The 16552-nt window shown below is 44.3% G+C and overlaps 1 protein-coding gene across 1 annotated transcript in view; it reads left to right on the top strand.

Moving 5' to 3' along the window:
* CACNA1I (calcium voltage-gated channel subunit alpha1 I) overlaps positions 1–16552 on the top strand; it is an 842691-nt gene that overhangs the window by 626478 nt on the left and 199661 nt on the right. The window contains exon 15 of the mRNA XM_069231287.1: positions 7116–7206. Coding sequence (XP_069087388.1) covers positions 7116–7206 — 91 coding nt within the window. The remainder of the gene's footprint in view (positions 1–7115; positions 7207–16552) is intronic.

Here is a 16552-nt window from a genome sequence, read left to right as displayed (position 1 = left end):
AAAGACAGACATTCACTGAAACAAACAACAGTTAAAGTGACGGTATAGTTAGGTGTTGGAATGAGATACAAGCTAATGTTGAAAAACCCAAAATACACTGAAATACACCAGTTTTAGTTTAGTGCAGTAACTATAACTTGAGCCCCCATCATGCACTGATTATGACCTCACATAGGACATCACTTACGACATGTTAATTGACATCTTTAATGACACCAATCAATACTTCTCAGTCATAGCTTCTGGTCAGTCCCTGCAGCCAATCTACATCAGGACCCAGACTTAGGGCCATATGTACAAACACTTTTTGCCATAAACACAGAATGGGTAAAAACCTTTGCTACATCTGGCCCTTAGTGCCTAGGTTCCAGCAAGGCCTTACACCCTGCCGTCCGTAAGCATCAAGCCTTCATTGTGCATCATCTTCAGCCATACATAGGACAAGTTTCACACAGGGCTTACCTGTGGCCAGGGTCTGCGCCTACACCTCAAAAGCAGCTAACCCCAACTATGCATTACTTTCAACATACACAGAGAAGGTTGTCTGCAAGGCCTGGTGACACACCAGACCCTGCATCCAACAGACAAAAGGGGTCGAGCTTGGACTTGCTATTTGTCCAGACCCTGTGCCCACCATAGCCCTTGTGATCAACCTTCTCTGTGCATGGCGTTAAGCCATGCATCCACCCCTACATGGCAACCTAACACCCTACTTCCTCACCATTCAGCCTTTCACAGCAATGGTTGACCAAAGATTCTATTGTTCAGTGATGTTCAGCCGCCAGCTCCCTACCCCCTACACCCATTCTTTGGGTGAATACAAGTACAAAGACAATGACACCCATAAGAATTGCTGAATTATCCAATTTCTATTGCATCATTTGAAAGCTTACTGACAACCTCATAAGAGTCCAGTCATCGATTTAGGTTGTCGTATTACTCATCATTCAGAAAGCCTGTAGCACACTGTCAGAATCATTAACTGACATCAGTAATTTCGACAATATTATTACTGAAATATAATCAGTGAGATCATAAATTATGTAATTTAACGTGTCATTAGTGATCTAATATGTGACGTCAGAAGCAGCGCATGATAAGGGTGCAAGTTATAGTTAGTGCTCTACACTATAACCGGCGTGTTTCAGTGGTTTTTGTGTTTTCTAACATTAGCTTCTGTTGAATTCCAACACCTAACTATAACATCACTTTAACCATTGTTTTATATATATATATATATATATATATATATATATATATATATATATACATATATACACACACACAAACACACACAAACACACTGAGAAAACCAAGGATTACAGAGAGGTTAGTGTTAGGTTCACATTTTACTGATACAAAACCATACAAATTCAGCAGTTATAGTTATTCTTATAGTTATACCTATGTTAAGAAACTATAACTCGTTGCTCAAAGTTACTTTCTGGCTCAAGTTATAGTTTTGTCAGATAAGTATAACTATAACTGCTGACTTTCTATCGTCAACCTAATTATGACATCCCAGTAACCTTTGGTTTTCTAAGTGAATTTCTATTTTTTTGTTAATGCACAAATTATATTTCTGTCACGGTGCAGCCAGCCAATCAGGGCCTTGCTTTTCCCCAGGATCTGAGGAGGATCCTCCTCGGATCCTCCTCGGATCCTCCTCGGATCCCTGGATTGGTCAAAAGAAAGAAAATGGGCCTATTTTTGCCCATGAGTACCCCTAAAGGGACATCTCCATGTGTCCTTTGGTGTCAGAATACCAATATTTTGGAACCTTACATATTTTTACACTGTTTTTTCCCACCCCTTCCCAGGCAATGCGAGAAACAAAATGACAGTCTCAACTTTTTTGTCAGGTTGCCGCCAGCCAATCAGGGCCTTGCTTCCTCCGAATCCGCAGAGGATAAGAGGAGGCTCCGCGTCCCTATTTATACAAATTTGTTTTTCATTTAATAACTAGGAAACTACCTAACAAATTTACAATTTATGCTTTTTCGACCAAGAGCTAGCTTTCTGCCAAATTTGGTGTAAATCCGTCCAGTGGTTCGGGCTGTAGTCGCGCTCAAACCCCCTATGGAAATTAACATGAGTAAACGTGTTTTGGGACCCCGCCCGTTTTTCTCAGCCCCTGCTTGAAGGAACACCCCCGAAACTTTACAGATAGCAGCTGAAGTGAGCATCAATTTTTGGGGGAGAATGTTGTGAAGATTTATCAGCCTGCGCCAAAGATATAGGCAAGTCAAAAAACGCTTTTTCAATGGAAACTAGGTCCTAACTATAACTATCTACTGGTGACTGCCAGTAGGTAAGATATATATATATATTTATATTTATACATACACACATATATATATATATATCCATGAAAGAACCCTTCTGGTCAACAGGTAAACGCGTTTCTTTTGTTGACCTGACCGGTTCTTTCAAGGATAATTTGAGGGCAAACAATCCTCCTGCATGCACCCAAACCCACGCTGCGCACAGCCAAAGGCTGTGTGCATAGTGGGGTTGGATTAATTGGTTGTATTTATTTTTTATACATTTTTTTTTTAATCCACTCATCCTTTGTAAGTTTACATTGGGGGGTACGCGTTGAGCCCTTTGGTGGATGGGATCGGCTGGGAAAAAAAAGGGCAATTTCTTGCCCATGAGGGACCCCTAAGGGACCCTTCCTATGGGGTCATGACACCTGTATCCTGACCCCTTATATGTTTTTACACTCTTGTTTTACCTCCCCCGGGCTGATGCAAGAAACAAAACGGCAGAAGCAACTTTCCTTCCAGGTTATGGCCAGCTAATCAGGGTCTTGCTTTTCCCCCGGATCCTCAAATCCTCCGCAAGTGGACCTGTTGAGGATCAGCGTCCCTAGCTATCTATATTTTTTAAACTTAAATAACTCATAAACTACTGAACAGATTTACACCAATTTATGAAAGCATGTTTTATGGACCACGATCTAGCTTCCTGCCAAATGTGGTGTGAATCCGTTCAGCCGTTCGGACTGTAGTAATGTTTAAAAAATCCCATAGGCATAGAATGGGGACAAAGTGTTTTGGACTCCCCCCCTTTTTCATGGCCCCCGCTTGACAAATCACCCTGTAAATTTCAACACAGCAGGTCAACTTACCATCATATCAGTTTTGAAAATTTCGTTAAGATTCGTCAAGCAGCGCCAAAGTTATTGGCAAAAAAAACCTCCATCTATGGAAAAAGCTGGTCCTAACAATAACTATTGCCAGTAGGTAAAATATAAATATATATATATATATACAGGGAGTGCAGAATTATTAGGCAAGTTGGATTTTTGAGGATTAATTTTATTGTTGAACAACAACCATGTTCTCAATGAACCCAAAAAACTCATTAATATCAAAGCTGAATATTTTTGGAAGTAGTTTTTAGTTTGTTTTTAGTTTTAGCTATGTTAGGGGGATATCTGTGTGTGCAGGTGACTATTACTGTGCATAATTATTAGGCAACTTAACAAAAAAAAATATATACCCATTTCAATTATTTATTATTACCAGTGAAACCAATATAACATCTCAACATTCACAAATATACATTTCTGACATTCAAAAACAAAACAAAAACAAATCAGTGACCAATATAGCCACCTTTCTTTGCAAGGACACTCAAAAGCCTGCCATCCATGGATTCTGTCAGTGTTTTGATCTGTTCACCATCAACATTGCGTGCAGCAGCAACCACAGCCTCCCAGACACTGTTCAGAGAGGTGTACTGTTTTCCCTCCTTGTAAATCTCACATTTGATGATGGACCACAGGTTCTCAATGGGGTTCAGATCAGGTGAACAAGGAGGCCATGTCATTAGATTTCCTTCTTTTATACCTTTTCTTGCCAGCCACGCTGTGGAGTACTTGGACGCGTGTGATGGAGCATTGTCCTGCATGAAAATCATGTTTTTCTTGAAGGATGCAGACTTCTTCCTGTACCACTGCTTGAAGAAGGTGTCTTCCAGGAACTGGCAGTAGGACTGGGAGTTGAGCTTGACTCCATCCTCAACCCGAAAAGGCCCCACAAGCTCATCTTTGATGATACCAGCCCAAACCAGTACTCCACCTTCACCTTGCTGGCGTCTGAGTCGGACTGGAGCTCTCTGCCCTTTACCAATCCAGCCACGGGCCCATCCATCTGGCCCATCAAGACTAACTCTCATTTCATCAGTCCATAAAACCTTAGAAAAATCAGTCTTGAGATATTTCTTGGCCCAGTCTTGACGTTTCAGCTTGTGTGTCTTGTTCAGTGGTGGTCGTCTTTCAGCCTTTCTTACCTTGGCCATGTCTCTGAGTATTGCACACCTTGTGCTTTTGGGCACTTCAGTGATGTTGCAGCTCTGAAATATGGCCAAACTGGTGGCAAGTGGCATCGTGGCAGCTGCACGCTTGACTTTTCTCAGTTCATGGGCAGTTATTTTGCGCCTTGGTTTTTCCACATGCTTCTTGCGGCCCTGTTGACTATTTTGAATGAAACGCTTGATTGTTCGATGATCACGCTTCAGAAGCTTTGCAATTTTAAGAGTGCTGCATCCCTCTGCAAGATATCTCACTATTTTTGACTTTTCTGAGCCTGTCAAGTCCTTCTTTTGACCCATTTTGCCAAAGGAAAGGAAGTTGCCTAATAATTATGCACACCTGATATAGGGTGTTGATGTCATTAGACCACACCCCTTCTCATTACAGAGATGCACATCACCTAATATGCTTAATTGGTAGTAGGCTTTCGAGCCTATACAGCTTGGAGTAAGACAACATGCATAAAGAGGATGATGTGGTCAAAATACTCATTTGCCTAATAATTCTGCACTCCCTGTATATATATATATATATATATATATATATATATACACACACACACACACACACACCCTTTTTGGTGAATAAATAATAAATATGGAAATCATACATTCGTTTAGTGGTGTATCATTTCATATGGATAGACGGAATACATATATTTTTGTTCTATGAAGGTGAAAATAAATGTGGTCCAAAAAACGTTTTATTTGTAACAGAGATTCAGACATTTATTGCCACTGTACAGTTCAGCTTAACTAGCTTCAGAAAACAATCCTTAACTCTTTGAAAGCTGAGGCTTTTCCACCCCAGTGCTGAGCACTTTTTGTTGCTATTTGGGTTACTTCAGGCTTACGCCTCCATAACATTTTTCCACATAAGGAGTGCCACCACATTTGCATCCTTTTTTCCCACCATCATGAGGATTCTAAAGGTAACCAGCGTTTGTAGATTCTCCTGCAGGGGCCGAGAAAATGCCCAAATATTGCCAAATTTGGGGCGTGTTTTGGGAACATTGGGAAACGTGTCCAGCAAAATAGCGTCTGTTATTTTCCCCTAAAAATGCCTTCAACTAAATGTTTGCTCTGCTGAAATTAACATCTTCCCAGCTTACAGGAACAAGCAGAGCTGTATAAAAAAAACAGTTTTGTCTTTTTCTAAGAGGTAGCCCATTTTAACTAATCAATCTGGTTTCTACCTCCTTTCATTGTGTGGTGAAACCCATGAGTGATGCCAGAAAGCTATACATTTCTGAAAAGCATACTAAATTCTGAATTCAACAAGAAATCATTTTGTAGATCCCTCAAGGTTTTACAAAATAAAGAAACTGATCTATTAAAAAAAAAGGATATATTAAAATTGAGCAGGAAAAAACAGCAGTTTCTGGTGTTTTCATCTGTAACTTCTTGTCATGATGGCTGATTAACAAAAGCAATATACCGCTATCCCTGCGAGACCCATCTGTATACAAGGTTATATAGCGTTTGTAGGTTTTACGAGAACCGAAGGTACCCAAAGCCAACAACTAAGCTACACCTCACAATGGTTTCTCATTAATTGCAATTAATTTGGCAAAATATAAAGGGTGAAAAATGGGTATGAACGAATCTTTACTAGCAATTAATTCAAACAGAATTTTTCAAAATTACTTCTTTCTTGCATGCTGGCTTACATTTGGAAGGCACAAATGCAGAGAAATCCGATTGGTAATAAGAAATGTTCTACTGTTCTGTGTTCCAATATTTCTCCTGATAACAACAGTACTGCACTTGTGTGGCAGGGCCTAGCCTGGGACAGAAAAGACCCCAAAACAAGACATGGAGACATCATATTTCACCTAGTAGAATCCATTTTTTTTTTTACAATGTGGGTAGTTGTGGATTTCCCCATAGTCTGCCAATGAAAATGGTACCTCACTTGTGTGGGTTGGTCTGATGTCCACAAAAGAAAAGGATTAAAAATGCAACATGGGAAGATCACATTTTTCCACTCAATCTCAACCCTCTTTTTGCTGCTTGGCTAGGTAAGGATTTTGGGCGTAAGCTCAGCCGCCACCCAAGAAAACCTACCACCTCCAGGCATTTCTGTAACCTAGACACCCGGTGATGTGGCTTGTTTGCTTCTAACAAGAATGTCTTACCCAAAAGCTCTTGCAAACTTCACATGTTGGCTAAAAACAACAAAAAAAATCACATTCCTCTGAGGGAAAGTTCTGAAATTTGCCAGGCCCCACACATTTCCTACCACCCAGCATTCTCCTAAGTCTCCCAATAAAAATAGTACCTCACTTGTACGGGTGACCCTTACGTCCATTACACAACATGGTCAGATCAAATTTTTCCACTCAAAATCTGCCACTTTTTTGCAGTTTGGCTAGCTGAGGATATGGGCCCTAACTTAGCTAGCACCCAGGGAAACCTGCAAAACCCACACATTTCTGAAATCACATGCTAGCATTGCACCACTTTGTAAATATGGCGAAAGAGAATGGGTTCCTTAACGCCACATTAGCGTAAAAAAATTATGCTAATGTGGCGCCAAGAGTCACTAGGGCCTTGTAAATCTGGCCATAGTCTCTTCAATGTGATTTTACCTTACTTCCTAAATGTAACCCCTTGTATTCTGGTTTTGGTTAAGTGCCCTTCTTAAAAACATAAACAAATACCATGGCATGAATTATATGTGCAGATGCCTGAAGTCCAAAATATGAATTATTTCCATTGTTATGGATGTAAGGAGCACCATGCGCCACTGTGGTAGGATTTATTTTAGTATCTCTCTTTTCTGCACAATGCAGGGTGATGCAAACCGGTCCTACTCTGATGAGGAGAGAAGCTCCTTGAACATAGAAGACTGTGAAAAGCTACGCGAGGCTCTGGCCCTCTCTGGTAAGTACTTGTGCTAGTGCAAAGTGCCTGAAAGCTTAGAACCCAGATTTAAGGTCATAGATTTCATAAGCAATTTAGTGCTCACGTAGAGCCTAATTTATTAAATATTTTACTTGGCCTAAGTTTTAACAAAGGGATAAAGAATTTTTGAAATTGAGACATGTTCCTGATTTACAAAGGGGGTTGTCCTAGCTGTAAGACTGGCGATCTATCCTGGCTCAAGAATACATTGACTCTTGTTTCTGACTTAAGACAGCTTTTGTACTAGCAGTTCAAGAAACTGCATGGAAACCCTGGTAGCAACTTCAGTGGGTTCCTTTCAACGTTCTCTTCAACACTAGCCCTCAGTGTTAAAGCCACTATGTGATTTTTCATCATGGCCTGGCTCAATGACAATCAAAGTTTCCATTTGTAGCTTTGTAAGGTAAAGCACTCCCAGTGTTTTCTGCGACTGTATAGAATAGATTGGATTTTTCTGGATAGATGTACGGAGGTGCTTTACGATTGTAAACGCTGCAGTATGCAAAACCACAGGGTTTGTGACTGTAAAATCAATTTTTCATATGTACTAACCCCATTTTGTGATTCACGAACAGTTTTCCGAATTGCAAAATGGGTTTTGTAATGTGTATCACATTTTAACTTGGAAAAGGCCAGGCCTGCCTGCCAAGACTGGAAGAACACCCAGAGGAAAACTGAGCGGCCAAACTCATGGAACACCAGCCTGAACATAGCAGCAGCGTACCTAACTCCATCACTAACTTCAACAGCTGCATCACCACCTACACAGACACTGTGGCTCCCTTCAAGCCCATCAAATCCACAAAGTCCAAACCACAAGCTTGGTGGTACATTGAAAAACTCTGGATGAGGAAGCGCTCTCTGCAAACAATTAAAGTGCAGCTGCATAACCAGCCAAGACAACATGGACAGAGGACATTTAATCCCACCCCTAGATGATACTACCACAAAAGCCAGCCACCTCACACTCTGTGCTTGCAATCTACAAAGAGCCAGCACCAACAGCAGCAAGAAAATATTTACCATCATGAAAGATTTCACCTCCCCAGCGGCTGCCTCCAGCAGCATCACTCCCTCTCAGGATCTTGGCAACAAGCTCTCACAATTCTTCTGCATCAAGATACCCACAAAACATGACAACTTTATCGCCCAACTGGTCCAGACAGACATCACAACATAAATCCCCAAATCATCAAATGAAACCACTTTATCCAAATGGACCACCATCTCCTAGACAAAAACTGCATCCACAATGCCATCCATCCACTCTGAAGCCCCTTGCCTCAACCACGCCTTAACCGAAAGACTACAGCCCATCAGCGCAGCAGTCACCCAATCCTTAATGCCTCCATCTCATTAGCCACCTTTGTGAAAACCTGCAAATACGCCACAGTACTTCCTCTGCTCAAAAAGCTCTCTGTGGACCCAACAACGCTTGGCAATTACAGACCCATCACCCTGCTACTGTACCCAGCCAAAGTCCTGGAGACATTGATCAACATACCTCTTACCAACCAATTCAGTGACTCCCAACTCCACAGCACATAAAAATTCCACTTCAGACCCAACCACAGCACAGAAACAGCCCTCGTTGCTGCTACCTACATCTGTTGGATTCTAGACCTGCACTAGACCTGCACTCATCCTCATGGACCACTTTGTGGCATTCAACATGTCATCCCACTCCATTACCATTCGATGCCACCATGAGGTTGGGATCCAAGGACCCCCTCTCTTTTGGGTCTGCTCCTTCATGACTGAAAGGATAGAATTAGTCAGCCTGCCCCCTACACTTTGGACACCTGTAAACTCATCTGTAGACCTTCGCAAGAATCCTCTCTCAACCTGACCCTCTTCAACACTTACATGATCCCTCTGGCAAACATCATCTACACCTATGACACTAGCATCCTATCCTGACTGAAGAAACTCAACTCAATCTTTCTTCTCAGATAAGAACCCCCAGCGCCTGGACCAAGTTTGTCAACTACATACCCAAAGTAGCAGACTGAATGAAAACCAATAACCACAAACTTAACACAGACAAGACACAAGTTGTGGTCTTCGAGAAGAACCCATCCCTGTGGGAATCCACCTGGTGGCCAGCAGATATTGGAGCCACACTCCTTTCCCGCCATCCATGTCAAGGACCTTGGCATTATCAATGACAGCCAACTCAACATTACCGCTCAAATCAATGCTGTCACAGCCTCCCGCTTCCACACCCTGATGATGTCTTCAAATGGCTCCCACAAGCACCTGCACAACCATTACATCCTCATCACAAGCAAACTGAGGAGTAGGAACTGTCTCAACGCCGGGGTCAGCAAACAACTTATCAGACAACTTCAAACCATCCAGAACTCGGGCGTGGCGGACCACCTAAATGGCCACTGCATCTTGTGGAAGCTCTGGATCCTGGCTTCAAATCCTACTGCATCCTAAAGTATCCTGCCAGGACCCAGTGAGCTGTTTACGGGGGCAGGAGACCACCACCCCTGACAGACCGGGGAGACCATAATTCCTCAGGATTGCCTCCCAAGAAGAGTGAGGCGCCAATAGGGAAACATCGGGCGGGGTGTGCTTGAGCGGTTGACGTGCCAGGTAGGGCACCTATGCCCCTAAAGCACCAACTGCGGACCCTGAGGTCAGCGGCGACCCTCTGTTTGACATGGTCTTCGTCTCTAGATGGGAGCCCCCAGGAACTTTTATTTAGCTCACCCTTGCCACTGCCACCAGAGGATGGACTGCAGATAATGCCACAGATGGCGGATGAACAGGTATAACAACCACGTCAGGCCCAAATGCCTTTGAGTTCCCCCGAGAGTCACACCACACATGGCCATGATAGACATATATTTCCCTCTCACACAAGAACACAGCGATTGAGGCTCTGTCAGCAAAATCCATACACCTTGTTGATTGTTACCCCTTGCCGGGGCAGTGGCCCTCTCTCACCACTGAGAATTAGCTCCAACAGCAAATGTTTCTTCCCCTCCAGACAATTACAAATATACTGAAAACAGTGGAGGCTGTAGCAAGCCTACTTTTGAACACTGTTAGGTTGGATTTCTCATTGGTCTCTGTCCTTGGAGTTCCACAATTTTTGGGATGTTAAATATAATTCAAGAAACACCCATTGCCATACCAACACTGTGGGGCTTAAGGGGATTTGAGACTTTCCTCACCTTCTCTTTAACAATGGGGATTGCCACCCACCTTTATCGAACCGTGAACCCTGTCCAACGCACAAAGGGAGACACATAGATTTATAACATGGAACATCAGAAGACTGGGGATAGCTATGAAACACTACAAAATCCATTTCCACCTTAGACATACTAGGGCTCATGTGGTCTTCCTCCTAAAGACCTACCTCAACCAGACCGAGGGCAGATGTTTACACCTGCGCTAGCGGCGTCAATTCTTCCATACCTCTTACTCTTCATTTTCCCAGAAATGGCGATTTGGGAACACCGAGGAGTCCACTTCATTGCTAATGATTCTCTTATCAACAAGGATGTGCACTGTGTTATGGGTGCAACTAGGTGGGCAGCTGATAGTGATGGGGAGCATATATGCCTCCAATTTGGACTAACACCTGTTCCTGCCTGTTTCAGTTTTCCCTTTCCACTCTCATTGCCCACAGGGAAGGATCTGCTGGCTAATAGCAGGAAACTTTAACTGTGTCCTTGACCCGCTAGTAGACAGGTTGCACCCTCCCTTCCTAGGCACCCTGATGACCTGCAATGTGTAGGCTGTCACCGACTGGTTGTAGCAGTGGTCCCTAGTGGACATACAGCAACTCAACACCCTCGTGACAAAAGTACTCCTTTTTCTCTCCGCCTCATGACTTACATGTCCACTTTGACCGGATAGTATGTCCCACTTACTTCATCATGCAGACCACATGTACTACATCCCTGAGTAAGACCTTCTCTGCCACAATCTGCTATATGCAGATGTACATTGGGGGAACAGTGCCTACACTGGTCCCCTCTTGGAAACGCCAACCTCTGTGGTTGCAAGATGCAGCATTTAAGTCCACATTAACAGAGGTAATCACAACATACTTCCCTAATAACACAAGCTCTGTGTCCTCTTCTTTGGTGGAGTGGGAAGACTTTAAAGTTGTTCAGGTGACCTGAATACCCACCATAGTAGGAGCCACCAAACCATAGACAATCTACTCTGAGCTGCTCAAAAATCACTGAGGAGCTGGGAGACTAGAGTTTGGCAACCCTACCCTAAAACACAACTTGGATGGACAAAGGGAGGCACACGCAGATAGAGTGCCTTAGCTACTTAGAATGGACGCGCATTAGGTGCATACACACACTGAAGCCAACAGGCCAGACAGACTCTTGACCAAACTCATTTCACTGCACGGTGTGGGCACCCCAGTTCTGATCATCAGGGACACTGACAGCATACCACATAAACTGCAAAGGGAAATAAACACCCTTTCCACACTTACTACACTGAGCTGTATTGGGAAAGGGCCAATAGCCCAAATGACTCCTAATATTGGTCCTTGGAGGCCATGACCCTACCACAGATACTGAGGGATTACCAACAAGCCTTAGAAGGTCCAATCACAGACCAAGATATAAAGGAAGTGATCAGGACACTCCCAGGGGGTCGCTCCCCTGGTTCAGATGGGCTGCCCCTTGAGTTTTATGCTACATATGAATCCTCCTTAGTACCGCACCTCCTGCAGGTGTCCCATGAAGCAAAGGAGCATGGCTCCCTACCGTCCATTCAACTCAAGGCCTTTATGATGCCCATCCCAAAACCTGGTCGTGACTCAAACCTCATATCTTCTTACCATCTAATTTCCCTTCTATCTGCCAATTAGAAAATCCTCATTAAAATTATCGCAGACCGTATCCACCACTTTTACTGACACTGGTACACCCAGACAAGAACGGTTTTATTCCATGGCGTAACCCTTCACTGAACATCTGACACCTTTACATGGTCAAGGAACTACTATCTTGTGATTAGCCAAATGCGGCATGCCTTTCCTTGGACCTGGAACAGGCTTTTGACTGTCTAAATTGGAAATATATGTTTTGGGTGCTAGATAGGTTTGGCTTTGTCCCCAAAAAACTTGGCTGAATTTGTTGCTCTATATATGCCCAACTGCCAGAGTCCAGATAAATCAGTAATCTTGGAGATTTACCCGGTGACCAGAGGCACTAGACAGGGATGCCCTCTCTCTCCTCTGCTCTTTATCGTGGCCCTAGACCCACTGGCAGCCCTACTATGTATCAGTGGTCAAGACAGGGGTATACCCATGGAAACTCGGATACATGCAATTTTGCTATACATGGATATCATCCTCTATCTCCGCAATATCTGTGTTGACCTGAGCTCACTCCCTCTACACTGTACAATTTCTGTGAGCTCTCTGGCCTCCAAATTAACTCTACCAAATCCATTGTCTTTCAGTTCATAGAACAACCCCTGAGACGCATGTACAACTTAGAAGCGAGGCTCTGGCATGGGCCTTGCAGATGTTCAACTATTTTAGGGAAAAATATACCACAGGGGATATCCAGGAACGAAATCTTACCAGGATTGTGTGCTCCCTAAGGTCCCATGTGGCACATCCCTGCTATTGTCTATGGCAGAGTACATAGCTTTGTCAAAAATGGTAATGCTGGCCGACTACTCTACCTCATTTCCAGCCTCCTGGTAGCAATTCCCACTCAGAACCTGTCCCCGGTGCTTAGATTCACTAATACTCACGTTGATCTAGAGAACTGGATAGAAAAGGGTGCCGCTACGCACCTTACAACCCCTTCCATCTAGCGGCAGAATAGGGCCTCAAACTTGGCATAATACTGTCTTGTTGCCCAACTCCTGCAGGTGGCCCTCTGGTTGGCTAGACATCACAAAGATGAGGCGGGGCTCCCCCCAGTAACCTTCAACTTGGGTCAGCTCAATGCCTTATTACTCTCTGGCCACCAACTGATGGGACATCTGCTACTACTATGGGCAGCTTGGGAATGTTTAAAACGGGGGTTCCCACGGGCCACGACTGTCCAACCTTAGTCCCCACTTGTACCGTTGAGAGGGCTCCCAGTATGCAGACGAGTTTTCACTGGCTGCACCCTTGAAATCTGGGAGACAGCCGGCATTCATATGTTTGGCAATGTCTTCTAATGTCTTTTTGCAACCTCCAGGACCTCTACAACCTCCCTGATAAACCTGACTTATGGGCGCTTAAGGCGACACTGCAGCGACTTTGTAAGATCAGGGGACCAGAACTAGTCCAAGATCTTTTGTTACATGCCTTACACCCAGTGGGACATGACAGGTGCCTAGTAACATGGTTATACTTGGCCTTTGCGAGAGCCCCACTGACTGCATTAACCAACTTGCGGTACATCTGGCATGACTCCTTGGGACACGCTTTCCATAATTCAAAATGGCTTAAGACCTAAAATACCCCAGTAAGGGGCCCCGGAACTCCAGCTTTAAATACAAAGGCCCATATTTATACTTTTTGCGTCAAAAAATGTACCAACGGCTAACGCCATTCCAACGCTCAAGGCGGGCACCTTATTTATGTATTGACGTTAGCCGGCGCTGCGGGCTGGACAGAGTAAAATAAAATTACTCTAACCAGGAAGCGCCAGCATAGGAAAAAATGGAGGTTGTGCGTCAAAAAATGGTGCAAGTCAGGTTAGAGTCAAAAATCTAATTTGACGCACAACCCCCATTGAAATGACTCCTGTCTTAGCAAAGACAGGAGTCATGCCCCCTTGCCCAATGCCCATGCCCAGGGGACTTCTGTCCCCTGGGCATGGCCATTGGGCACAGTGGCAATTAAGGGGGCCCAAGTTAGGCCCCCTATGCCACTTTAAAAAATACCTCTACTTACCTTTACTTACCTGCGATGGGTCCCCCGATCCATGGGTGCCCTCCAGGGGTGGGTGAGGGTGGCAGGGGGGTGTCCCTGGGGGCAGGGAATGGTACCTGTGGACTGCTTCCATGGTCAGAGACCATGGAAGTGAGCCCACAGGCCCCTTAACGCCTGCCCTCACCCAGGCGTTAAAAAACAGCGCACATCAGGCTGTGAGCCATTTTTTAAGGCCCGCCCCCTCCTGTGCGTCAAAATGACGTGGGAGTATAAGTGAGGCGGACGGGCCTTAAAGTCATTTTTTGGACGGGAATGCCTACCTTGCATGTCATTAACGCAAGGCGGTTTCCCGCATCCAGAAAATGATGCACATGGAGGAATTTTGACGTTTGTGGGGTTGGGCGACATAGTAGAAGTAAGGTGTTAGGTCTGCGCAGAATTCGCAAACAGAGTATAAATATGCCCCTTACTATTTTGCATCTTGAACAGGGCCTACCTAACCCAGTGGCATTTACAGTGGATCTACCCACTAACCCTGGATGAGTTTCCTCCCTGCAAATCAGACTCAGCAGATTTTTTTTGCATGTTCTGGATGTGAAGAGCGCTGGGGAATTACTGGAACATTGTAGTGTCAGAGTTATCCCAGGCAACGGGAAGGGGCTGACTTGATACAACACAACACTGCCTCCCCTGTCTGTTCCCATGCCTCAAAACCAAAAAAACAATGACTCGCTTTATGGACCTTTCCCTACTCCTAGCTAAATGGGCTGTGGGGATGAAGTGGAAATCACCACTACCCCCTCCTTACTGCAATGGTGGGTGGAAGTAATCAGATGGGAGCAAGCGGAGAGCAACGCCCTTTGCAGGGAAGAAAGGTGTAACCTACAGAAATAACCCTTTTCCTCACACTGGGTTGTGATCCTACAGAATTTCACTACCCACTCTAGAGATAATACCAGACTACACTGGATGTCCACTACCAGAAGCCACACTCTCACAATGGCCTAGGCATCCACACTGTACCACTGTCTCCCATCCTCTGCCGTTCCCATATTTCACTGACCCCTGTAATCCTAGTCTATTAACAAGACCCCTGCACCAAAGACCGTATGGCTGCCCATTCTCCTGGTGGTGCCTCTCTGGGGGAGGGAGGAGGGCTTAGTTTAGTTTAGCTACTGTTTTCCTTTTTGACTTTCCTATGACCCTCATACAAGAAAAAAGCATCCTCGAAAAGCACCTCATGGTCTGAGTCAGATACATCGAGCCCTAAGAAATGACAGAAAAAAGTCCTTGTTGCTTCTCCAGATACTGTATTGTCGAATGGGTGCACGCTTGATGTACCACACTGTACTCCCAGCAATGTGTACTGATGCCTTGAGAGACAGTCAATAAAAATATATTTTAAAAAACATCCAAAACTCGGCAGTCAGAATCTCTCTCAATCTTACCCTGCCACGCGCACAGCACGCCACACCTCAGGAACCTGCACTTATTTCCTATACACAAATGAGCACAATTCAAATTCCTAACACACACCTTCATGGTTCTCATTTCACAAACCAACCAGACACCTCCACTTGGCCATACTTCTACTAGCACGCTTTCTATGCACATACAGAACCAGAACCGGCAGTCGACCCTTTTACATTGTTTCCAAACTTGGAAGGACCTGCCATTACACATGGGAGCAACCTCTCACTTCTTGAATTCTGCCAGAAGCTGAAGACATGGCTGTTTGAACAGACCCCTCGCCAGCCTGGCCATACCAGCAGCAACTGCAGTGCCAGAAACCCCACAGGGGCGCTAGTACGCTTTACAAATATCCATAGCATAACGTAAGGGATGTTCCTCTAACTTGTCAGGGTGGTATATATGTATGGTTTCAAATAATTGATCAATTACTGGATCCCAAGTTGGGGTGGTGAAGGATTCACAATGAGTCCTCGTTAGTCCTCTTCCCGTTTGGAAATCGAGGTGGCAACCTCTGTGGGGTAGGTAGTGGTCAGAGGGAACATAATGCCTTCTACCCTGAAGCTTTCCAAGACAGAAAACTTTCTTAAAGGAGCCCTGGGTCTTTTTGAAAAGCAGGGGTTGCTTTAAAAAAAGTTTTGGAATACAGTCACAGGAATGATGGTCCCGCCGCTCTCTTTTGAAGGCCACCATCTTTGCCAGTTATATTAATATTAAATAGGCAAGTCATTATGGGAAAACCCGCGATTTTCTGTCCCATTTGATTTGCAAAAAGTCATGCACCCGCTTTATGGAAACCAAATCTTAGTACATCTGACCCTTGGTACTTCCTTTTTCAATAGCCCATCTTTAGACCTTTTGATGGAAATCTATATTAAATACAGAAAATGTAACTATAAACATTCTTTGTTACTGGCTAACAATATTCAACAACGGAAACACTTTTCAGTCTTTGTGAGTAAAGAGTGCAGAGTGTATCAATCT

This window comes from Pleurodeles waltl, chromosome 4_2 (assembly GCF_031143425.1).
Source record: "Pleurodeles waltl isolate 20211129_DDA chromosome 4_2, aPleWal1.hap1.20221129, whole genome shotgun sequence".
Classification (NCBI taxonomy): domain Eukaryota; kingdom Metazoa; phylum Chordata; class Amphibia; order Caudata; family Salamandridae; genus Pleurodeles; species Pleurodeles waltl.
Note: the sequence above shows the minus strand (reverse complement) of the source record. Positions and strands in the feature narration are given on the sequence as shown.